At 38.7% G+C, this 27,385-nt stretch overlaps 1 protein-coding gene across 7 annotated transcripts in view; it reads right to left on the minus strand.

Annotated features, from left to right (window-relative positions):
- SOX6 (SRY-box transcription factor 6) overlaps positions 1–27,385 on the minus strand; it is a 518,084-nt gene that overhangs the window by 54,850 nt on the left and 435,849 nt on the right. For 5 of the 7 annotated variants that reach the window (XM_082845245.1, XM_082845244.1, XM_082845243.1 and 2 more), the window contains 2 exons: positions 26,429–26,654; positions 23,209–23,396 (listed from right to left, as the gene is read on the minus strand). In XM_082845245.1, coding sequence (XP_082701371.1) covers positions 23,209–23,396; positions 26,429–26,654 — 414 coding nt within the window. The remainder of the gene's footprint in view (positions 1–23,208; positions 23,397–26,428; positions 26,655–27,385) is intronic. The other 2 variants (XM_082845247.1, XM_082845248.1) reach the window with 1 other exon arrangement.

The raw sequence follows: 27,385 nt of genomic DNA on the forward strand, positions 1-27,385 counted from the left end.
AATTCTTCTAACTACAGTCTAGTAAGAAGCAACTCTCCTACAGTGTGAATTTCCCCTGTCTGAGGAAGACCATATACACAAAAGCGTAGACAGACTCAGATGAAAACAAATTTTTATCGCCATAAGAGTAACTATTTCTTCCAAAGTCTGGTCTCTAGCCACAAGCAAGCAATCAATGAATAATGATTGAGCGTTTTAGGCTCAGTGTTAGGGAGACCACGAAGAGTAAGGCATGGACTCTTCCTTCAAGTTACTGATAATAGTGACTTCACAGTGAGGTATGGTGGGAAGTATAGAATTTATATAGAGAAGAGCTGGTATTTGAACCTGTAGTTACCTTCATGATTCTCAGTGGTTTTGATTTTTGTTTTTTAATCTGCAATGGAGGATGACAATAATCTCTATCTCATAGATGATAATTTTTTATATAAAAATATTTATCATCTATAAATGCCTATAAGTTAATGATAATTATTTCAAGTTTTAATTTGGATTTACAATCCTATACCACCCTGAAGTTTCTCCCACTGAGAAGAGAACCACGTAGCATTTGCTTCTATGGTTCTTATGTAACAAACAGGTCAACTTTCTGAAAGCTTATTTATACAGAGAAATACACTCAATTTACCTCAGCCACCACTACCATCATTAGTATTCATCCTCTATCCACCCTGTCTCTCATATGCAGACACACACACACACTCACTCACACACACACACACACACACACACACACACACACACACACACTCTGGGCTACATTTCTTAGCCAAGCAGTCAAGGCTTCTAGCATCTGAACCCTGCCCCCTCTCTAACCCAGGGCCCGCTCCTCTCCTGAGTGAACTGTCCACCAGCCGATCTTCTCCTTATGAGGAGGCCCATGCCCCATCCAGACTCATGCTAGGACCGCATGTGCTGCTCACTCCTCTCTGCACGCTCTGCCCTTCGTGCCCTTTCTTTAGGCGTTTCGAGTCTCTCCTGCTCCACAGAACCTCTCTTCCACCTCAGTCAGTGATTGGCAGGGTCTCTTTGATTTTCATGAGCTTAATTACCCTTGCAGCTCCTTTCACTCATTTGTCACTTTGGACCCCACCTTGTCAGGTTTCCTTTTATGCATCTGTCCTATAGCCCAAATCAGATTGTATTTTTCTTTCAAGACAGAAAGGGACTAGTCAATATTTCTCTGAATCCCAAGTATCTACCATAAGCCACACACATCTGATGGTGAGCACTTCGACCTAATGTCCTGTTCTCTCATATGGTTGCAAACAACAATAGGGGAGCCAGAATAACATGTGTCTGCATAAACCTTACTTCAGGTACAGTCTCCTATTTAATTTTTTCCACAGTCTTATATGGTATATTCATCATTTCCACCTTCCAAGGGAGTACACAAAGGCACAGAAAAGTAACAGGACCCAGATGACCCAGCTAGTTATACACGTGGTTTTGAAGTAAGAAGATCACCGATTAGTCTGTGAAGCTGATTTTTGGACCTGGATATGACTGATTTCAAAGAGCCCTGTTCCTTCTTCCATTACCAGTGTTCTGCCTAGACCTGGGGAAATCATTTTACAACAATCAAACTAATGGTCTAGAATAAGAAAAATTAAACTTGTTGCCAACCTCCCTTTTATGAATGTTGTTAAAATTGGAGAATTCACCTTCTTAAAGGAATAGAAAGTTCTTGATAAACTGATGTGATTTTTCATATGAGTTCACTGAAATAATTCTTTAAAGAAGATGCTTGCCTTCTTGTCTCCATTTTACAGATGGAAAAATTGACATTAATTTTAATATTAGCACTTTAATATCAACATAAACAAAAAGATCCCAAATTTATGGTTTCTCTTTTCATAAAATTTACATTGATCCTCAGCATGGGAAGAAGACAATGGTAGACTGATCTTCTTCATTGGAAACTACAGGGGACTCTTGCAGCCTAGAGAGTATAGGGAACTAAAGCTCCTGGGCAATGCATTGTAAAAGACACCCTTCATGTTATTTCAGAACCAATACTGTTGAAGTTATTTCTAAAAAGATATAAAGTGTAAATCAGGGTTGCACCAAAAATAAAGCAAGCATTTCCATCCACAGTGGGAAGACAGCACTTTGGGAAATTCTAATCTTAGTTGCAAATGTCAAAGATGGCAAACTGGATCTGAGCTAAAAGTGAACTTCTGCCAGAGTGCTCCCAATGGCACATTTTGACAACCAGATTTAAGACAATGCTGAGAGGGAAACAGTGATGGAAAGAATGCATAAAGTACATCTATGTGCAGAGTTTTCATATATATTCTCCATACCCAGCCCTATACCTACAAGCTGACAATGAGAATAATCAAGTATATCAATACCTAACTCCATAAAGAAAAAAGACTAGAACACATATGCAGAGACTTACACAAGCAGGCACACACACACTGATATACAGACATGTACACACCAAGGTCAACAGACACAGAAATACAAACATAGATTCAGAGAAAGTCACAGACATAGACACACAGATATACTTGCAGACACACAAACCCAGACAGACAGACACACATTCAGACAGACCCACAAACACAGAGATACTGACAAACACACAGGCACTCAGAGACGCACACAGTCAGACAGACATACACAGTAGACAGCTACTCCCACAGATAGAGACAGACTCAAGGACAGACACACATGTACACACACATGTGCACACACACAGGTAGCAGGCACACACACAGTCAGACTCAGAGATAGAAAGTTATGCACAGGGATCAGAGACTCACACAGATAGATAAGCAGACCCCCCCCACAGATTTATACTCACAATGAGAAAGACACACACAGGCACTCACAGAGATGCAGCACACTCACACACATACACACATACACTCATGTACAACCATAGCTAACATGTGGTCTCTGAGCTTGTATTCAAGACTCACCAGAACACATGGGCAGAGATTGGTATTGGAGAGGAAGGTGAAGTTTGTCTGCTATTGTGGAAGAATGTGAAATTTGAAATCAGGGACTTTGAAGAGCCTCAACTTTGATACTACCTGCATAAATGTAAGCAAATGATTTGAGCTCTGAACCTCATCTTCATCTGTGAGAGGAATGATAAAAATTCTACCTCTGAGGATGGATGTTGGGATTAAGTGTGATAATGAGTGTGGAAAAAATGTTTTTCAAACAATTAAAAAGACTGACATTTTAGTGGTTATTATTATCACGTTCCTAAAACTGCAACCAGCAAAGAAAGATCTTAGGAAAAGAAAGAGTAAAAGTGTCATCTACCTCATCCACTGTATCTACTGCTACAAAGGCTTAAGTGAGTCTTTAAAAAATTTTGAGCTATAAGGAACTAAACTTCCATAACAAATATAAGCACAGAAAATTCTGTTACAGGCATCTACCTATATCAGCTAATATTATGAGTGCCTACTGTATGCCACACATGCCTGAAAAATGAAATGTCCCATTTAACCAAATATTCTGATTATCACACATAACTTAATGTCACACTTGACACCACTATTGGCAAGAATTATAATGTAACAATACAAGCAGCACTAAGACTGAATTTAGCACATTTTATGATGCTTCAGAGTCACCGCCATAAACAGCTTAGGAGCACCTAAACCTCACCCCAGAAACTGGAAAGCACAAAGGACTCAGTGCCAGGGACATGGGGTCTGGTCATGGTCTCACTCATGCCTTGTTATTGGATTGGGCAAATCACTTCACTTCTTTCCGCTGCAGTTTCCTCATCTATAAAATGCAGGGCTATGGGCTTCCCTGGTGGCGCAGTGGTTGAGCGTCCGCCTGCCGATGCAAGGGACATGGGTTTGTGCCCTGGTCCGGGAGGATCCCACATGCAGCGGAGCGGCTGGGCCCATGAGCCATGGCCGCTGAGCCTGCGCGTCCGGAGCCTGTGCTCCGCAATGGGAGAGGCCACAACGGTGAGAGGCCCGCGTACGGCAAAAAAAAAAAATAATTCAGGGCTATACTAAATGATCTCTAAGGGCTCTTTTGGCTCCAATTCAATTATCTAATAGTGTGATAGACTGAAGAACTGCTGGCTAATAGTGTTTCTGTCGAGAGAATGCTGAATATACTAGTTTTTACTACACTTCTATAAAAGTGAAAAAATTCAGAACTTTATATCTCTGAGGGGAAAAGATTTATCATTGTTGGACCAGAGAAAGAAAATATGATCAACTTATTGTGATGTTAAGTATTACATAAGAGTGGAAATAGACTAAGGGATCTTTCTAAGGTCCCCAGAAATCCAAGGACAGAGCAGACATTAGATCCCTAATCCCCAAGGCAAAGGTCCCTGAGGAAAACCTTCAGGATGTACAAAGCCAACACCTATGAAGTGGGAAGCCCAAGTCTGGAGAAAGTTCACATGATTTAAGCAAAGCGCCCTCCTCCCAGCTCAGGGAAATGCAGGTGGATCCAGTTCCCCAAAGGCAAGCAGATAATAAAATAATACAGTGTGTTTTCAAGTGGTAGCTTATGTCTCTCTGAGGAGTCTAAAAATGAGAATCTAGACAGATTCTTTGTTAGACTTAGGAGGCAGTTTGCATTGTCTCAAGGAGCTTTGTGAAAACTTAGGAAAATAGTTTAGAACCTGCTCAGCCTTCCTAAGTCTGTGTTTTAAAACTGAGCCCAACTTCAAATGTTCAAGTTTTACTAGGTTTTTAAAAATATAATTTGTCATTTAAATGGTCTGAGTCTTACCTTTAAAAATTTCTCTGCAATCAACTGACTTGAAACCCAATATTTTGTTCCAATTGAGAATCATAGCTATATATATTTTTCTTTAATATGCATTTTTAAAAATAACTGAAAAATTTCTGACATGTGTTTTGAATTTTCTGCAACTCAGATACTTTTAAATTGTTTAGTACATTGAATGGATCCTAAAGGCTATCTAGGTGGAACTGATCTACTTGGAGTCTGAGAGTTCTTCAGGAATTTTTTATGAATTTTCTGATGTGGGGTGATACACTTGATGCTAAATTTGTAACACATCCTTCCTCTGAATATTGGTTGTCTTTCCACTGGAAAAGTCCTGCTTCCATGACACTAGAACAGGCTCTAAGCTCAGGAAGGATAGGAATACAAAAGAATCTAAGGCAGATTTAAATAAATTTCAAATGGAGCTCCACCTACAGAAATGTTCTCAAAAATCCTACAGAAGAGAAGGGAATGGATTTTTTAAAGGCATGGTCCAAGGCACTTGCCTTGTAGGCTTTTGCTTAATTCTCCAGCCAATGAAACTATTATTAATCAGGTTTGAAGACACTGAGGCTCAGAGAGGCTATAGAGCTAGTGAGCAGTAGAATCAGAACCTGAAGTCCAGCTCAGTCTGACTGCAAAGCACATGTTCTTTTCACTTTTCCACATTTCTCTAAAGGTCTCTCCTATCCTTTCTTTAAACTACCATGTTATTCTTCTTAAAATGTAACTCAGATTAAATGTGCCCCATTCACAAACACTTTTAACGGCTCACAATCATCTATAAAGATAAACCTAAACTAGCCATGGCAATGATCTGTTTCAGCCTGCCTTTCTATCAATTATATTTCAGGCACTCGAAGAGGGCTGGTACATGGATTATTTTATTGAATCTTCACAACAACCCCTTGTGCTTAGAAACTATAAATAATCCCATATCTTTTATGGAGAAACTGGGGAAGTCTAACTTCAAATCCTTTGCTCTTGTCCACAACCTTAATCAAGTGGATGGAGAAGCTAGGAAGGAAGGGAGGATGGTTGGAAGAGATGAGGGGAAGGAGAGAGAGAGAGAAAAGGAAGAGAAACAGGGAAAGAGGGAGGAAGGGAGGAAATATTTATTAAATGCCTAATACGTATATAAGATATTTACCAGGAGGTTGAATATTGTGACTTAATTCTCTAATCCTAACGTTTTTACTGTTGAGGAAAGTGAGGTTCTGAGATATACTAATTTAGTAAGCCCGGATTGAACCTTGGTTACCTTTCCACTACACAAGTCAAATACTGTGCTTTGTATTTAGTAAGTACCTAATTAAGATGAAATGGAATTGAAAAAAAGTGTTCATGAGATAAAGAAGAATGCAGTGTCAGTCACAATACTCAAACTAAGGCAAATGAAGCTAGTTAAAAATGAATGGATCTAACAGATAAACGACAAGGTCTGTTAAGAAACAGCCTGCAAAGTTATTGTAGTTCTTAAACTGAATATTATAGGAACATTCTTGAGTATGCCTCAAGCTTTTATGAAGACACATAGGAGAACACCCATGTTTCTTCTGAGAAACTGTTTTATCTATAGTAGAAATACTGTGGATCTTATAACACATTTTCTTTTTGCTTGGTTACCAAGAAGCTCATGGTCAAGTCTGTGGCCCACCTCTAGCAATTATGTAAATATGTATGACAAAAGCAACTATATTCCAATTTAAAAAAATGTTCATGACAAGACTTTTTGTTCACTTACCTTACCCCAGCTTTATCTTATTTACCTTATTTTCCTATCCTTAATTTTTCTTTCCTACTATCTCCTCTCTATTTAGTTTGGTCTTTTTTTTTTTTTTTCCATTTCACGAGGAAGTCACTTAAGAATAGGCTACAGTCTATACCACTGACTCTTCTTCTATGTAGTTTTTATCTTGTTTTTATTACATGTATCACTGCAAACCACCCAAAATTGTTTTTACATAAAGGTAAGGTATAAATATAAGTAATAGAATTTTATTAACTTTTTGCTCCTTAATTCAAATAGAATAAAACCAATAATCATATCTGTTTACAATGTTTGATCAGTGAAGGCTGTTCTTAAAGTTAAGGGGAATACACTTAAAACACACACTGTATGTACATATATTCCATGATCTAGAATAACATGTATTCAAAGTATGCCTCTGGCAAGCTCAAAGACCCTTTTAGAGGGTCCACTAGACCAAAACTAGTCTCATAATAATACTAAGACATTATTTGTCTTTTTCATTCTTATTCTTTCATGAGTGTACAATGGAATTTCTCAGAAGTTACATGGCTGACATTACTAAATCTTGCCACTGCTCAGTACTGTGAATAGACTCTGCTCAATCAACTGAACTGAGGACATGTTAATCGTCAGGTGATGGGGACAGAATGCCTTCAATGAGCCATCTGCATGAAGTGCCTAATGGCTACTCTGCCAAGTAGGAGAAGAGGGAGGATTGGAATAAAGAACCATGTGGCTGACAGGGTCTTTGTTCTCCGGACGGGTGTCAGGTCTGTGTCTCAGAGGTGGGAGAGCTGAGTTCAGGACATTGGTCCACCAGAGACCTCCCAGCTCCACGTAATATCAAACGGCAAAAGCTGTCCCAGAGGTCTCCAACTCAATGCTAAGACCCAGCTCCACTCAACAATCAGCAAGCTACAGTACTGGACACCCTATGCCAAACAACTAGTAAGACAGGAACACAACCCCACCCATTAGCAGAGAGGCTGCCTAAAATCATAATAAGCTCACAGGCACCCCAAAATACACCACCAGACACAGTCCTGCCCACCAGAAAGACAAGATCCAGCCTCATCCACCAGAACACAGGTACCAGTTCCCTCCACCAGGAAGCCTACACAACCCATTGAACCAACCTTAGCTACTGGGGGCAGACACAAAAACAATGGGAACTACAAACCTGCAGCCTGCAAAAAGGAGACCCCAAACACAGTAACTTAAGCAAAATGAGAAGACAGAGAAACACAGCAGATGAAGGAGGAAGGTAAAAATCCATCAGACCAAAAACTGAAGAGGAAATAGGCAATCTATCTGAAAAAGAATTCAGAGTAATGATAGTAAAGATGATCCAAAATCTTGTAAACAGAATGGACAAAATACAAGGAACATTTAACAAGGAACTAGAAGAACTAAAGAGCAAACAAATAATGATGAACAACACAATAAATGAAATTTAAAATTCCCCAGAAGGAAATCAATAGCAGAATAACTGAGGCAGAAGAACGGATAAGTGACCTGGAAGTCAAGATAGTGGAAATAACTACCATAGAGCAGAATAAAGAAAAAAAAATGAAAAGAATTAAGGAGAGTCTCAGAGACCTCTGGGACAACATTAAATGCACCAACGTTCAAATTATAGGGGTCCCAGAAGAAAAAGAGAAAAAAAAAACAGAAACTGAGAAAATATTTGAAAATATATGAAGAGATTATAGTTGAAAACTTCCCTAATATAGGAGAGGAAATAGTCAATCAAGTCCAGGAAGCACAGAGAGTCCCATACAGGAAATATCTAAGGAGAAACACACAAAGGCACATAATAATCAAACTTTCAAAAATTAAACACAAAGAAATATAAAAAGCAGCAAGAGAAAAATAAAAAAAAACATATAAGGGAATCCCCACAAGGTTACCAGCTGATCTTTCAGCAGAAACTCTTCAAGCCAGAAGGGAGTGGCAAGACATATTTAAAGATATGAAAGGGAAAAACATACAACCAAGATTACTCTACCCAGCAAGGATTTCATTCGATTCAACAGAGAAATTAAAACCTTTACAGACAAGCAAAAGCTAAGAGAATTCGGCACCACCAAACCAGCTTTATTTATTATTTTTTTTTTTGCGGTATGCGGACCTCTCACTATTGTGGCCGCTCCCATTGCAGAGCACAGGCTCCGGACGCGCAGGCTCAGTGGCCATGGCTCACGGGCCCAGCCGCTCCACGGCATGTGGGATCTTCCTGGACCAGGGCACAAACCCATGTCCCCTGCACCGGCAGATGGACTCTCAACCACTGCACCACCAGGGAAACCCCAAACCAGCTTTACAACAAATGCTAAAGGAACTTCTCTAGGCAGGAAACACAAGAGAAGGAAAAGACCTACAATAACAAACCCAAAACAGTTAAGAACATGGTAATAGGAACATACATATTGATAATTACCTTAAATGTAAATGGATTAAACACTCCAACCAAAAGACACAGACTGGCTGAATGGCTACAGAAACAAGACCTGTATCTACGCTGTCTACAAGAGACCCACTTCAGACCTAGGGACACACACAGACTGAAAGTGAGGGGATGGAAAAAGATATTCCATGCAAATGGAAATCAAAAGAAAGCTGGAGTGGCAATTCTCATATCAGACAAAATAGACTTTAAAAAAAAGACTATTACAAGAGACAAAGAAGGATACTACATACTGATCAAGGGATCAATCCAAGAAGAAGATATAACAATTGTAAATATTTATGCACCCAACATAGGAGTACCTCAATACATAAGCCAAATGCTAACAGCCATAAAAGGGGAAATCGACAGTAACACAATCATAGTAGGAACTTTAACACCCCACTTTCACCAATCAACAGATCATCCAAAATGAAAATAAATAAGGAAACACAAGCTTTAAATTACACATTAAACAAGATGGACTTAATTGATATTTATAGGACATTCCATTCAAAAACAACAGAATACACTTTCTTCTCAAGTGCTCATGGAACATTCTCCAGGATACATCATATCCTGGGTCACAAATCAAGCCTTGGTAAATTTCAGAAAATTGAAATTGTATCAAGTATCTTTTCCAACCACAATGCTATCAGACTAGATATCAATTACAGGAAAAAAACTGTAAAAAATACAAACACATGGAGCCTAAACAGTACACCAGTTAATAACCAAGAGATCACTGAAGAAATCAAAGAGGAAATCAAACAATACCTAGAAAAAAATGACAATCAAAACATGACAACCCAAAACCTATGGGTTGCAGAAAAACCAGTTCTAAGAGGGAAGTTTATAGCAATACAATCCTACCTCAAGAAATAAGAAACATCTCAAATAAACAATCTAACCTTACACCTAAAGCAATTAGAGAAAAAGAACAAGAAAACCCCAAAGTTGGCAGAAGGAAAGAAACCATAAAGATCAGATCAGAAATAAATAAAAAAGAAATGAAGGAAACAATCGCAAAGATCAATAAAACTAAAAGCTGGCTCTTTGAGAAGATAAACAAAATTGTTAAACCATTACCCAGACTCATCAAGAAAAAACAGGAGAAGACTCAAATCAACAGAATTAGAAATGAAAAAGGAGAAGTAACAACTGACACTGCAGAAATACAAAGGATCATGAGAGATTACTACAAGCAACTATATGCCAATAAAATGGACAACCTGGAAGAAATGGACAAATTCTTAGAAGAGCACAACATTCCAAGATTGAAGCCAGAAGATTTACAAAATATAAACAGACCAATCACAAGCACTGAAATTGAGACTGTGACTAAAAATCTTCCAACAAACAAAAGCCCAGGACCAGTTGGCTTCACAGGTGAATTCTATCAAACATTTAGAAAAGAGCTAACACCTATCCTTCTCAAACTCTTCCATAATATAGCAGAGGGAGGAACACTCCCAAACTCATTCTACGAGGCCACCATCACCCTGAGACCAAAACCAGACAAAGATGTCACAAAGAAAGAAAACTACAGGCCAATATCACCGATGATCACAGATGCAAAAATCCTCAACAAAATACTAGCAAACAGAATCCAACAGCACATTAAAAGGATCATACACTATGATCAAGTGGAGTTTATCCCAGGAATGCAAGGATTCTTCAATATACCCAAATCAATCAATGTGATAAACCACATTAACAAACTGAAGGAGAAAAACATACGATCATCTCAATAGATGCAGAAAAAGCTTTGACAAAATTCAACACCCATTTATGATAAAAACCCTCCAGAAAGTAGGCATAGAGGGAAATTTCCTCAACATTATAAAGGCCATATATGACAAACCCACAGTCAGCATCGTTCTTAATGGTGAAAAACAGAAACCATTTCCTCTAAGATCAGGAACAAGACAAGGTTGTTCACTCTCACCACTCTTATTCAACATAGTTTTGGAAGTTTTAGCCACAGCAATCAGAGAAGAAAAAGAAATAAAAGGAATCCAAATCAGAAAAGAAGTAAAGCTGTCACTGTTTGCAGATGACATGATACTATACATAGAGAATCCTAAAGATGCTACCAGAAAACTACAAGAGCTAATCAATGAATTTGGTAAAGTAGCAGGATACAAAATTAATGCTTAGAAATCTCTTGCATTCCTATACACTAATGATGAAAATCTGAAAGAGAAATTAAGGAAACACTCCCATTTATCATTGCAACAAAAAGAATAAAATACCTAGGAATAAACCTACATAAGGAGACAAAAGACCTGTATGCAGAAAACTATAAGACACTGATGAAAGAAATTAAAGATGATACAAACAGATGGAGAGATATACCATGTTTCTGGATTGGAAGAATCAACATTGTGAAAATGACTATACTACCCAAAGCCATCTACAGATTCAATGCAATCCCTATCAAACTACCACTGGCATTTTTCACAGAACTAAAACAAAAAAGTTCACAATTTGAATGGAAACACAAAAGACCCTGAATAGCCAAAGCAATCTTGAGAACAAAAAACAGAGCTGGAGGAATCAGGCTCCCAGACTTCAGACTATACTACAAAGCTACAGTAATCAAGACAGTATGGTACTGGCACAAAAACAGAAATATAGATCAATGGAACAGGATAGAAAGCCCAGAGATAAACTCACACACATATGGTCACCTTATTTTTGAAAAAGGAGGCAAGAATATACAATGGAGAAAAGACAGCTTCTTCAAAAACTGGTGCTGGGAAAACTGGACAGCTACATGTAAAAGAATGAAATTAGAACACTCCCTAACACCATACACAAAAATAAACTCAAAATGGATTAAAGATCTAAATGTAAGGCCAGACACTGTAAAACTCTTAGAGGAAAACATAGGCAGAACACTGTATGACATAAATCACAGTAAGATCATTTTTGACCCCCCTCCTAGAGAAATGGAAATAAAAACAAAAATAAACAAATGGGACCTCATGAAAACTTATCAAAGGAAACCATAAACAAGATGAAAAGACAACCCTCAGAATGGGAGAAAATATTTGCAAATGAAGCAACAGACAAAGGATTAATCTCCAAAATTTACAAGCAGCTCATGCAGCTCAGTATCAAAAAAACAAACAACCCAATCCAAAAATGGGCCAAAGACCTAAACAGACATTTCTCCAAAGAAGATATACAGATTGCCAACAAACATATGAAAGGATGTGCAACATCACTAATCATTAGAGAAATGCAAATCAAAACTACAATGAGGTATCACCTCACACCAGTCAGAATGGCCATCATCAAAATATCCATAAACAATGCTGGAGAGGGTGTGGAGAAAAGGGAACCCTCTTGCACTATTGGTGGGAATGTAAATAGATACAGCCACTATGGAGAACAAAATGGAGGTTCCTTAAAAAAGTAAAAATAGAACTCCCATATGACCCAGCAATCCCACTACTGGGCATATAGCCTGAGAAAACTATAATTCAAAAAGAGTCATGTACCACAAGTTCATTGCAGCTCTATTTACAATAGCCAGGACATGGAAGCAACCTGAGTGTCCACTGATAGATGAATGGATAAAGAAGATGTGGCACATGTATACAATGCAATATTACTCAGCCATAAAAAAGAAACGAAATTGAGTTATTTGTAGTGAGGTGGATGGACCTAGAGTCTGTCATACAGAGTGAAGTAAGTCAGAAAGAGAAAAACAAATACTGTATGCTAAAACATACATATGGAATCTAAAAAAAAAAAAAAGTAAAATGGTTCTGAAGAACCTAGGGGCAGGACAGGAATAAAGACACAGACGTAGAGAAGAGACTTGAGGACACGGGGAGGGGGAAGGGTAAGATGGGACGAAGTGAGAGAGTGGCATGGACTTATATATACTACCAAATGTAAAATAGATAGCTAGTGGGAAGCAGCTGCATAGCCCAGGGAGATCAGCTCCATGCTTTGTGACCACCTAGAGGGCTGGGATAGGGAGGGTGGGAGGGAGACGCAAGAGGGAGGAGATATGGGGATATATGTATATGTATAGCTGATTCACTTTGTTGTAAAGTAGAAACCAACACACCACTGTAAAGCAATTATACTCCAATAAAGATGTTGAAAGAAAGAAAGAAAGGAAGGAGAAAGAAAGAAAGTTACATGGCTTTGAGATAAAGCAACAGACTGAATTCAGAAGCAGAAATAAGAATCAAGCTTATCTACTACTAAGCCAGACATTAGAGAGATTTGCAAAAAGCTAAAACAAAGCCATTCTTCTTACTACTTTGTTATTTTGAAAAATATACTTAATATTAAAAAATGTTATTTATATTAACATCTAATGGTTTTATTATGATTTTTAAATGAATAAATAATTTTTAAGTTTTAATATTATATATTATAAACATTTATATATATATATATATAAATATGTGTGTGTGTGTGTGTGTGTGTGTGTGTGTGTGTGTGTGTGTGTGTATAAAGGGGCCCTGGGATCAAAAAAGTTGAAAATAGGGGCTTCCTTGGTGGCACAGTGGTTGAGAGTCCACCTGCCGATGCAGGGGACACGGGTTCGTGCCCTGGTCCGGGAAGATCCCACATGCCGCGGAGCAGCTGGGCCCGTGAGCCATGGCCGCTGAGCCTGCGCGTCCGGAGCCTGTGCTCTGCAACGGGAGAGGCCACAACAGTTAGAGGCCTGCGTACCACACACACACACACAAAAAGTTGAAAATAGCTGATCTAGAAGGACTAAGAGATTAGATCTAGAAGGATTAAGGATTAGAAAGTACTTGCCATAGTGGGAGGTTAGGGCTATAACATTCCTATTATTAATAAATGTGCTCCATACATACCCAAACCAACAACTCTTTACGCAAAATTATTAACTGTGATGTGTCAAATTTTAACCCTTTCACTGGGAGATCCTTTAACTGGACATGGCCGTTTTTTAAAAAATCTTGCTTTACAATGGTGTGTTAGTTTCTGCTGTATCACAAAGTGAATCAGCTATACATATACATATATCCCCAAATCCCCTCCCTCTTTCATCTCCCTCCCACCCTCCCTATCCCACCCCTCTAGGTGGGTGACCACCCTCTAGGTGGTCACAAAGCACGGAGCTGATCTCCCTGGGCTATGCAGCTGCTTCCCACTAGCTATCTGTTTTACATTTGGTAGTGTATGTATGTCCATGCCACTCTCTCACTTTGTCCCATCTTACCCCTTCCCCTCCCCGTGTCCTCAAGTCCATTCTCGACGTCTACGTCTTTATTGGACATGGCCTTTTGATTTAAAACATTTGTTGTAAACAAAACTAAAAGTCTTATATTTACTTCTCCCCCCACCCCAACCCTAGGAAGTATCTTGAACCTTTTAAACTGAGATAAATTCTCACCATTCATTCCATTTAACCTGCGGAGAAGAGAAGAGCCAAACAAGTTTGTTGTTGTTTTTTATGAATTGGGTCTTAAACTAGTAGCTAGGCAACCAATCAAATAACCCTGACAACAAAAATAAAAGGAACGTAACAATAACATTGAACTTAATGATAGCCAGGAGTCTACATACAGCACTGTTTAGTTGTTCAATGTTATTGGTTCAAATGTAAAGTCTAACACTAATAAAACTTACATTTTTTTCTAATTTATGGCATTTTTGACCTTTGTATGCTGTTTTAGAAAAACACTATCACAAGTATACATATAGTTAGTTACTCCTTTACAAGAAATACACATGAAGCATATATATCTAGGTAGACTTCTTTATCTCGTGATTTTTAGCATTCACTTCATTGAAATTGATGTTTGAAACTCAGATGTATGTCTTGGTTTAGATTTTAGCTAAAATTGCCCTGTCAATCTCACAGAGATGTAGGGAACAAATGAGACGATAGAGAGGTAATGATGGAGCAAAGTGATCTAGAGCTGGTGTTAGGTCCCTAATCTGCAAAACAAGGACAATATTATCTATATCCCTGAATTTGGAAAGGTTCAAGAGAGATAACATATGTGATAATATTTTTTTTTTTTGCAGTACGTGGGCCTCTTACTGTTGTGGCGTCTCCCGTTGTGGAGCACAGGCTCCAGACGCACAGGCTCAGCGGCCATGGCTCACGGGCCCAGCCGCTCCGCGGCATGTGGGACCTTCCCGGACCGGGGCACGAACCCGCGTCCCCTGCATCGGCAGGCAGACTCTCAACCACTGCGCCACCAGGGAAGCCCCTGTGATAATATTTTTGAACCATAGAAGCACTATAAAAATGTTTCTTGTCAGGATGTGAAAAGTACTACATAAACTTGTTTTTGAAAACCAACTATTGGGACTTGCCTGGTGGCACAGTGGTTAAGAATCTGCCTGCCAATGCAGGGGACACAGGTTCAAGCCCTGGTCCAGGAGGATCCCACATTCCCCAGAGCAACTAAGCCCATGCGCCACAACTACTGAAGCACGCACGCCTAGAGCCCGTACTCCACAACAAGAGAAGCCACCACAGTGAGAAGCCCACGCACCACAACAAAGAGCAGCCCCCGCTCACCACAACTAGAGAAAGCCCGCGTGCAGCAATGAAGACCCTACGCAGCCAAAAATAAATAAATTAACTAAATAAATTTTTAAAAACCCAACTATTGGGCTTCCCTGGTGGCGCAGTGGTTGAGAGTCCGCCTGCCGATGCAGGGGACACGGGTTCGTGCCCCGGTCCGGGAAGATCCCACATGCCGCGGAGCGGCTGGGCCCGTGAGCCATGGCCGCTGAGCCTGCGCGTGTGGAGCCTGTGCTCCGCAACGGGAGAGGCCACATCAGTGAGAGGCCCGCGTACCGCAAAAAAAAAAAAACAAAAAAAACCCCAACTATTGCTCTGCTTTGCAAAAGAGGATGCTATAATTAGAATTTGTCCCCTTACTGTAAAATCTCTAATATGCCCAAACTGCTCATAGTACAAGCTGTCAATATCTTGGGAATAAGTTGACATACACAAAAGCACAACTGAACATGTTAGTCAACTGCTCACAAAAATTACCGTCCTGATTAATCAATACTATGTACTCCTTTGGAGTAAATAACCTCACTAGTTTGTGTGCTATATAAGAAACTCATTTATTCCAAACACACTTTGCTAAATAATTTGCTCACAATCCCCTTTCACTTATTGTTGTACAGCTATATTGATCTTCTGTCTGAACTTATCCTGTCATGCAACAATGAATATCTGAATCAATTGTATAAGTAACAAGAAGCTGTGGCAACTGACAGTGTGAAGCAGAAGACGTCTAGTCTGTTTTTCATTTCCAATAAAAGGGGGCAGTATTACATCAGTGTAATACTGATGTACTATTCTGATGTTTTTGCAAAGTATGGGTGAGAAGCAAGAATCTACACTTGTAAAAAATGAACAACTGCTTTCTTGAACAAACAGGAACAAGTTTACAATGTGCCTTAGTGACCGGATTATTATTTTCCTATTTACTTGATTGAAAAAATATAATTTTGGCATGAGAAATGCATATAGTTATCAAGAATCAGGTTAAGTATTCTCAAAAGTCATAGATTGAAATTCTGATTTTTCTGGAAATATATTAAAGTATATATTAAATTAGTAGGAGCAAAAGCTCCCTAGCACACTAATATAAAATCTGAACATTATCATGTTGGCTATGAGCAGATCCTAGCAAGTAACTAGTTAAAGTAGTTAAAGTAGTTAAATAACCACCAGTTACTTTAAGAGTGAAAAAGAAAAATGCATATCTTGAGTTTGTAAGAAGGTGCCTGTTAGCTTCTAACTAACCTTCTACTCTATCTTAAGACATTTTGGCTCCAAGGAGCAGTAGGTTAATCCATTCACCTTTGGAGAGTGTCAAAGAGTGAAAATTTAATAAAGTTAACAACAGGTTTGACCACCTGTCTGAGGTTCTAAAGTGGAAAAGGACCTAATATTAATGGAGCACCTCCTGTGCCAGATATGTGCTCTACATATGTTTTCCCTCAAAATGATCCTTCAAGGAAAGAATAATTATCTCCATTTTATAGGTATGTTCATTGAGACTCACAGGGGTTAAGTAACTTATTTAAATAACGCTGTTAGAAAACAGGACAGGCTGCTTCCAAAATTAATCCTAGAAACTGAGACACAGGATTAACCAAGCCCAAAACCCATGCTCTTTCCAATACACCATGTGGCCTCTAATTTTATTACTGCTCCTGGTCTAGCCACCTCTTCTGTCTCTTTGTCTGTACTAGCATCATTTGATCTTCTGTTTTCTGACTGATATCTTTCCAGAGCCACAACCAATGGACATCATGGTAGGGAAGAATGCCCTACCCAGACATAAGGTGAAAAGTATACAGGAAGCAGGGGTCTCAGTGCTTTTCTGCTTCACTGTTTCTGTTTATTTTTACCCTGTCTTATTCCATCAAAGGTTTTGGATTGCAAATGTAAAAAGTACTTCTGTATGTAATAAGCTTAAAGATCTCATAGAAAATTAGTAAATGAATTTAATACTGTTCTATAAATAGAAATATCATTGATTAAGAATTAGGAAAGCTGAGATTTAATTCCTGCTCTGACATGAATCCACTATGTGAACATGGGTAAGTCATTTTCTTTCTTTAGGTCTCAGTTTTCCTGTCTGTGCATTGAAGCTATTGGACCAGGTCAAATGTTATATCCCCTCCAGTTCTTTCACTCTACAGTTTTAACCCCACAAATATACTTCAGAGGCAGATAGAGTGTGATAATAGTGTTCATGGTAGCTCATTTTGACATCCGATAAGGTCAAGAATTTTTCTTAAGAGATTCACAGAAGATGAAGGGAACAGCAGCTCAGGCCACATATATAATGTGTAATCGGCCTATTTATGAGCAACTCTGATCAGTAGGTAATCAGTTTTCTGGCTCCTCAAGGTTATTAAGATGACCAAAATAACCAGATACCTAAGTTACAAAATACCTATGCAGGAAAGTGCTCTAACCAATCACCGAGTCAGCATTCAAATATCAAGGAAGTCAGAAAAGTTACAAGACGCACTTTAACACTAAGAAGGCCCACCCTGCCTTGCCTCTCTTCTCGCCAGATGCGCTTAGCTTAGCTCTAAGGACATTTGGAAGCTGCCTATCTAAAATTCTGCAGTGTATTGTTCTGACTGAAATTCTGTCTTAGAGATGTCAAACAACAAAATTTGGTAAGCAATTAGCCTATAATATGATCTAATTGCCCTGGTACTATGGGAGGTGGTTGGTGTTCTTGCTGTGGAAAGCTAAAACCCAGGGAAGTACCTTAGACTTCAGCTAGCAAGACACTCATGATCCACGCACAGCAGCTGTGTTGAAATGATGGAGCATAACAGTTCCTAAGGCGCCGTTACAGTCTATTGTCCCTACAATCTATATATTTAACAGACCCTAAATATCCGGTGACACAGCCAACCAGAACAACTCCATTGGTGCCGTTCTGGCTGATCAAGTCAACAATGTTTCATTTTAAAGTGTCAAAATAGGGGTTTACCCAATAAAGTGAAATACGCCATGGGTAAGCATGTATTCATATGGACATATATGTGATTCTGTATGTATCATAAAGACATAAGCACCCCTATGCCTGTGTAGTAAATGTTTCCCCTCAGTTATGAAACATACAAAGCATGTTTTATATACATCTAATGTTAGTAAATGTCACAAAAACAACTCTACAATGGACATTGTGATGCATTGCCCAGATAACCCTTCAGGACTGATTTATTTCCTCAGCTGCAGGGAACGTTGTTGCTCACCCTTAGCTCTTGGCCCTCTTCGGCACTGCCTCAACTAAAGAGAGTCACATCACCTAAGGTTCTGTCCCCTTCCCAGGGTAACCCTCATCCAATGACTGGTTGATACAAGTGTATAAAAGTTCACCCCCTCCATCCAACTTGGGACAATTCTGCATGGCCATCTCAAAGCTTCATATGAGGTTGGCTAAGGCTTTGGTTAAGACTGCATCACAGTCCTATTCTGCTTTCATCCTTTCCCTTCTACAGGTGGCAATCAGAAAGAGCACCCCCCCAATAAACCTGCTCGTTAATCTCCATCTCACAGTCTGCTTCTCAGGGAACTCAAATCTGTGACATGCTCATTTGTAAAAAAATGTCCAAATATGAGCGTGATGAGCTATATATGCTTTATAAATCACAAGGTGTCATGACAGAAACACTGAGAAAAAATCTCTAAAACTGTATTATGGTTTACAAGAATAAATTCAGAAATCTAATTTATGGATCTTTACATTTAAGGAAACTGAGGTAATTCCAAAGAGGACAATTTTGAAGACAGTTAAACTGAATTTGCCACAATCCATTTTACCAATCTTATTGCACATTATTTATTTACCCTCTTTGATCTCAGAAGAAAATATGATTCTCAGAAGAAAAAGTAGTGTCTTCTGAAACCTCATAAAATTAAGATGGATATTTTGATTATAAGAGAGCCAAATCGACTATCACAGGAGCCCTTTAACATTGTTCTTAATTTACTCTTCTGGCTGCAACAAACCTAGCAAACAAGGATACATACTGGGTCTAGAAACTAAACAAAGCCTACACATCCACAAATATACATTCAAAAGAGCGACATTATTTGGGAGGGAGATCATGTAAAGGAGAACTTGTGAGCACAACATCCCTGAATATAATGGACTTTTCCGGTGCCCCAAATTCAACCCCAATAAAGTCATCTACTGAGACAACAACTCCCTTCAACTAGGAAACCAGGGTTTTCTGATTCTGTAGAAGCCACTTTGCCACTTATCTTCAGGAGCTCAATTACATTCAGTGTGATATGTTTTAGGACAAGTTTAGATTCATTATTATTATTTTTCAACCTTAACCTAATCTCTCATCTCTCTCTCATGGCTTCCAACACAAATTCAGGTGTTATTATTCTGGAGCCTCAGACTTCTTTCCTCCATATGAATTTTAAAAAGTCAATGAGAAATACTTAAAATTAACCTGTAGTATTTGAAGTTAATAGAGTCTTAAGCTTGAACTTCAACCAATGATATAAATTCAACCATATAGGGTCACTGTGTCAGACAAAGAGAGATAGTCACTGCAGGAAGCAAGGGATGTCCAGTGTCAATTTACTCCTAGGTTTAGTGCAAACCTATCAGGATGCCGCTAGTCTAAGCCTGCTGAATGTGATGGGGGAGCTTCACTGAAAGGCACAGTTGCTGCAACAATATGGAATTTATTTCTTATTTTCCCCCCAAGCTAAATGGCATATACACATTCTGTTTTAAATATTCTCTATGTTAATATTCCAAACAAAAATTTCTAGATGTATTTTTCAAAGAAATATCTCATTCATAACATTAATCAAAGGCAAATGATTCTTCATAATTTAAAAACAAGTATGATTATTTAAATAAAATAACTTGGTTTTTTGTGGAATAAAGTTTCTGAAATGTATTAATTCTAAATATATTTATTTAGCCCAGTGATTTTTCAACTAGGGGTAATTTTGTCCTCCCTCCCCCAATAGGGGACATTTAGCAATGTCTGGAGACATTTTCGGTTGTCACAAAAGGAGTGGTGCTACTACTGGCATCTAATGAGTAGAGGTCAGATTAGCCACCCATGACAAAGAATCCTCCAGCCAAAAACGCCAATAATGCTGAGGCTGAGAAACCGTGATCTAACTTAATAAATCTGAAGTTGCCATAGTTTTGTGCATCAACTCAGTTAGAAAGGAGTTTAACTATGTGAGTTGGTCAATATGCCAACTTCTGAAAAATCTAACTCTGTTTCCTTCTGCTGACCCTTCCATTATTATGTGAGGAGCTCATATCTGTGACAAAATAGTACATTTGTTCTATATATTCAAAGATCACCCATAGTTTAGTCTACTAGTTATGGGAAACATAAGAAAGTGCCTACTCTGTACCAGGAGCTTTGCTAGGTATATTCATATATATCTTATTTCATTGTAACCCAGATTACTACCCTCACATTACAGATGAAGAACTTGAGATTCAGAGAAGTTATTCAACTTACCAAATATCACACAGCTGGTAAGTGACAACTCGGTGCCTACCATTCCAAGTGAGAATATATAGTTTTAAACTCATTAATACTTTCTTGCATATGCAAAGAAAACTTCTGAATCATTATGATAGTTAATGGGGTGAGGAGGGTAATTAGCTTTTGACCATGTATCTGTCTGTATTATTAGAATTTTCAGTAAGCATATACTACTGTCATTTGAAAACTCATACATTTTAAAAGACTCAGTTAAACAAATCACTAACATCCTTCTCATATTAATTTTAGGATTAACCATTGACAAAACTATAAGGTAGGAGATGGTCTCTGGTGCATGTACCCATTCTCTTGCTTTTAACCCAATTTCCCACCCAGTATCCCTATGCCAAAATGTGTTTACCTATCTAGGTCCCCAAAAAATATCTTACAGTTATTCACATTAAGATTAAATATGTTACTATTTCATGGTGCTCACTGAGTATAGTATAGTGTCTTAGGTCAAAAGATTGACTGTGTTTATCTCTAGTATCAGAGTGGTAGAAAAGGTTTGGGGGCAAGACTTTTCTTTTCTTGTGGTCCTGAAACCTTACTGTATATGTAACCATCTACTGAGGCAGTTCTTAAAAGGGGCTCTGCTCTGTGAGCCCACTGCCAAAGATGGAGCACTTAATGGGGAGTGGGGCACCTAAGGGACTGAGCAGATCCGGTGACTGGCATGTGCATAGCCGGTCCCCAATATATAAAAGTTTATGGCTTAACCAACACCAAAAGACCCACCATTCCCCCAGACAGTTTCTCTCTTACCTGGTGTGAACCTCCTGCCAAGAGATCAATCAAGGTGGAGGAGGGAGGAGGCAAATAATGATTAATTTAACATATTATATATTTATATAATCTGTCTATTTATCTATAGGAAATGGGGTCTTTGCAGATATAATCAAGTTAAAATAAGGTCACACTGGATTAGGGTGAACCCTAAGTCCAATGACTGACGTCCTTATAAGAAGAGGGAGATTTGGAGACAGGGGGACATACATAGAGGGAAGATAGCCATGTGAAGAGGGAGGCAGAAACTGGAGCGATGCAGAGACAAGCCAAGGAATGGCAAGGATCATTCATTCATCAAATAATCAGAATTTTTCACCCAGTGTATGACAATAGTCTCTCAACTGGTCTGCCTATTTCCATTCTTAACCTCCTGCAGGCTGTTCTTGCACATTAGGCAGAATGATCCTTTTATATGTAAATCAGATCATGTCAATGCCCTGGACAAAACCAGTCTAGGAATTCCCATAGGACTCAGGTGAAACACAAAGCCTTTCCAAGGCCTACAGGTCTAACACACTCTACCCCAGGCTATCACTTTACTTCACGTCCCACTGCTCTCCCTTCCCTCAAGCTGCTCTTGCCACGCTGGCCTCCTTGTTGCTGGTCCTACACTCTAAGAGCTTCTAAGCTTATTGTTCCCACTGCCTGGATGCTCTTCATGTGGCCTGCACAGGGGTTCCTTCAGATCTTTCTACTCCGTAACACTTCCACAGAGTCCCTACCAACCTATTTAAAAGAACAATCCTGTAACTCCCTATTCCCTTAACTTGCTTCCATTTTTCTCATGGCATTGAGTCACCTCCTGATGTTATTGACATTACTCATTATGTATTTAACTGTTTATTTTTTCCTCATCTGTGTTCCCCTATTAGAATGTAAGCTCTATAAGAACAGAGATTTTTGTCTGATTTGTTCACTGTTGTATCTCCGGTGCCTAGAACAGTGTCTATTACAGAATAAGCACTCGATAAATAATTTGTTGAATCAAAAAATAAATGAATGCATTTTGTAAGTTGCTTTGTTTTCTATTTTGCCCAGGCAGATAGGAAGCTTAGTAATAGATTGAATGATGAGTCATGGTAATGTATTAGCCTTCACTGTGAGCATATATGCTTCTTCCTTTTTTAATATTCTGATAGTCTTGTAACCTCATACATCCCCTTTATTATAAGATATTTCTAAATCTTTTGGAATGGGACAGATAAACACCAATAGACAGGTAGGTTGGGTGCCTGGTTGGGTACCTGGGAGGCGACTCACACTAAGTGGGAAAGGGTGTATTTGTTAATCAGCACTAATGATTAAGTGTGATGCAAGAAAGCCCTCAAGCTAGGACCCCAAATCTTTGGCTGCAGTTTGATGCTTGGGAGCCTGGAAAGAGCCAGATAAAAATGAGTCAATGGGTCTAGCAGAGCCAGAGAAGGAGGGAAGCAAGTTTTACCTTTTCATTCCTGCAGTTGTTCAGCCCCATATTATTCATGGTAGACAGTTTCCCATCAACACCATGCGGCTGTTGCTGCTGTTGCTCCCGCTGGATCTGTTCGCGCATCTTCCGAGCCTCCTGAATAGCTTTCATCACCGTATCCTGATCCCCAAACAGGGCAGGGGAGTTGAGACTGGACAGGATATCTGCATATACAGGATGCATTATTAGAGGCTTGTAAGGTTAGACTCTTAAAAAATACTGCTACTACCCACTCCCCTGTATAATACCACATTCTCTGAAGAAGGAAGAGACACATTTGCTATTAAGAAAACTGCAATACAGCACAGAAATTCAGGGTAACGAGCTGTGCTGGGGTTTTTTTAGCCCTCGGAGGACTAGCGTTTCAGTTTATCTGGGTTCTGTCAACACAACTCCTCACAGATGAAGGTTCCTAGATTCATATATATATATATATATATATATATATATATATATATATTCTGGCTATATCTAACAATTAGTGGGGCAGTAGTGGTGAAGAAAGGGGTGGGGATGTGTGCAGAGACATCTGTGCAGGCTGACCATTATATCTGGTGTGCTAATACAGCAAAGTTGTTTCTGGCCCAGCCAAAAAAAATCTGTGAGGCTACATGTGTCCTTTAGCAGATATCCGTATCTGTGTGTTCATATGTCCACTGCAGGAGAGAAGGGGTGGGAAGGAACATACCACACTCTCTGTTCCCCAATCACTGGCTGGTTAATGAAGCATTCTACTCATCATGCTGCCTCAGTTATTTACTAAGAGAATGACAACCCATTTCCTACCCCCAACTGGAACACCCACTGTTCTCAGTTCCCTGTCTTCGTGATAGTAAGGCTGTATGTGTGGGAATGGATTTCACATAAGTATACAGCTTCAAATAAAGTGAAAACATTTACTTTCATTATATTCCATGCAACACAGAAGGACAAAATTCAAAATTAAACTAATTTTCCTCCATATCTTGCATTTTACTGTAGGTTAAAATTAATACTTTAGATGAGGCTTTCCAATTTTAGGCAAAAAGAAGGCAATTGCTTGCTGACTGATAGATTTCAGCTGCTGTGATAAAGTTTAATGAGATCAGCTTGCATGTATCCTGGTATGAGCATTTCATAGCACATGCATGTGTGTGTGTGTGTGTATGTGTGTATATCTGTGTGTGTGTGCACACACCTCACAGAGACAGAAGGGACAGAGGAAATCAGACTACAATCAAGCTCACATCACACGTCTATGTGTGTGCAGTGCATGTGTGTATGTACTTGAGTTTAGAAAATATCACCAACACTATCTATGGAAAAGTTCTAGAAAGTTAAACAGCCACTTTTTAGGATACAGAAAACCCATATCTTTTGCTCTGAAGCTTTTCTGATTAAAAAAAAAAATTCTATCCAGTATTGTCAGGACAAGAGTGCTATTACTTCAGCTCATTTCTAGCTCACGATCTAAAGAATACGCTCTGCTGAGGTATAAACTCCATAAGAGCAGGGCCTGTGAAACAGTCGTCTTTGTCCCTCACAATGCTCAGTACAGAAGACAAATGCTTTCCAAACAAAATTCAGAATGGATTATAGGAGGGCCATTTCAAGATCAAGCCTATTATTTATCCTCATGTTGGCTTTTTTTCCCCCTCATCTCACGACTTTCAACAATTCAGCAATCATATTCACATGCTGGAAATGATTCATTTCTCTTTCCCACAGCAATCCCACTGACTTGGAGTGAAAACCTCTGGGCCCGTGAAAGAGGCATCCTAACTCAAAAAGAGAATAGGCTGCTGTATGGATCCTAATGTCCCCAATTTCAATGAGGAAGATTTACATCTCATCATCAGAAGATTCACTTAGATTCAGCATAGCTCAGCATATATTCCAACTGTGAGTTTATAAAAAGAGCACTGAGTTATATGTCAGAGGACCTGGATTCTAGTTTTGACTCTGCTAATTAATACCTACATGGCTGTGGGCAAGTCATTTTAACTGTAAGAACACAATTTATTATACAATGAGAGTAATAATAATATACTACCTAACTCATTGGATTATTGTGTAAAATAAAATGAGATAAGATAGGCAAAATGGTTTTTTAAATTGTAAATGGCTACACTTACACATTATTTTATTTATTACAGGAAGCAATTCAGGCTATAGGATTCAACAACACAAGGAAGGTAATATGGTGAAGAAATGCTAGTTCTAGTCCTTAATCCCTTTGAAATTTTGTGTCTTTATTTGAAAATTAAGAGACTTATAGAGCATAGTAACAATAATGTTCATATTTATTTGGCTCTCTGCTACTACATGCTTTCGTGCTTTCGCAATTACTGTCTCATTCCACATGTATATGTAAATGTGTTGCTATTCGGTTGTCCAGTCTTTTTAAATTGCATGCCTTCTGGGTGCCAGATGCCATGTTAGGCACTTCATATATTTTTTTCTCTTTTAATTCTCATAACAACCTATGAGCTAGGTAATAATATTTCCCTTCCAGATATTAGGAAACTGAGTTCAAAAATATTAAATAATTTTCACAGGGTCACATAGCTAGTAAGTAAAAGCTCTCTCTCAGTCCAAGTCTGCCTGATGCCAAATCCCATTTTTTTCTCTATACTTCTCATACCTGGGTATGAATATCCCTAGAGATACCTGGCAATACATCAGAGAATGTAAGGAGGCAGAGGATCACTATGACATATCTTACTAGACATTAAGTTTATTTCATATGATGGCAATCAAGTGTGTCATTCATATTTGCTTCAGTGCAAAACTGATATGGGATAAGATGTAAAATTCACAAACATTTTACAAAGAAAATATAAAATGTCAAATAAATTTTGGACTTTTGGCAGGCAGCTTTTAGGCCAGCTTCCTTTAGGCCCTTGGAGGGTTCATGTTCACTCTTAATCTGCCTAGAGTTGCTTCAGCGGCAAAGCACTGACCAAACACAGAAATTTCTAAGTCTGTGAGTGTTGGATCTAACTCATCATCATCTGAAGAACCCATCCCAGCAGGATTTATATTATAACCTTTTCTAAAAGTTCTAGTCACCCAAGACACTGTAACTGGGTTATGTTTCAGTAGAAAAGATTTTACTTTTACTTTATTTAATACTTTCACTTTTTTTTTTCTTGGACTAAGGAACACTTCGGAAACAAGAATCAGTCATCAGTAAACATGTTTTGCTTTCTTTTACCTAATTCATAAGTCTCTTCCTGGTGTTGACCTTTCCATTTACCTAAAGAGGATCCTCTTCCCAAGCTTCCTCCAATGGGGCTGGGGATGCTGCTTTTGTTAGGCAGATTGACAGGGCTGGTTTTGCTGGCTGGAAAGAGGCTTTGGGTGGGAGATGTTGGAGACTTTACAGGCTCAGCTGTCTTGGGTCGGGATGAGAGATTCAGCGGCTGTGCTGCTGCTTCATCCTACAAGTTTACCATAAATAATTATTTATTTTTAAATGAAGCACATTATCACTTAGTAAGCCACAGTTATTTTATACCTCAGAGACAATGCCACATTCTCCTGCAATAATAACAAAAGAAGCTAATGATCTACCTCCTTGAAGATTCATCAGAAGGAAACCTCATTAATTTCCCTGTGTCATGTTTCTATTTACATTAACTGTGTAGTTGGATCACTCTTTTTGCCAAATTAAAATCTGAATTAGCTCACATTACAGCTTAATTTCCTAATGTGTTTTCAGGGATCTAAATTAACCTAGGGCATTTACAAAGAATTATTTAAAATTTCAGTAGCTCTGTAGTGCTTCTGTGTTATTCTCTCTGAAAAGTTCCTGGAACTATAAATAGGCTCTGCCACTAATTTTTTAATATATATTTTAAATCAAACAATAGCAAGTACTTTAAAAATGGAAACACAAAGCCTTCCTCTGCTCTTCTGGGCCTTTGCCCAGGGAGCCGCATGCCACAGCATGGCTTCTATGTGGCTTCCTGGGTGTGGGCACTCTTCATGGTCTATATTCTGGTCTCTATTTATGTTTAAAATTAATTTTTGCAAAGAGCAAGCACACATTCTAATTATGTTTTACATACCATGCTATATACAATTTATTTTTCATGTCTAAAGTGATGTCTCTTTATATTCTTTGCTACATATATTTACAGAATGTCTATTTTAAGACGCCTGTTTTTCT

This window comes from Leucopleurus acutus (genome assembly GCF_964270905.1).
Source record: "Leucopleurus acutus genome assembly, chromosome: 8".
Taxonomy (NCBI): domain Eukaryota; kingdom Metazoa; phylum Chordata; class Mammalia; order Artiodactyla; family Delphinidae; genus Leucopleurus; species Leucopleurus acutus.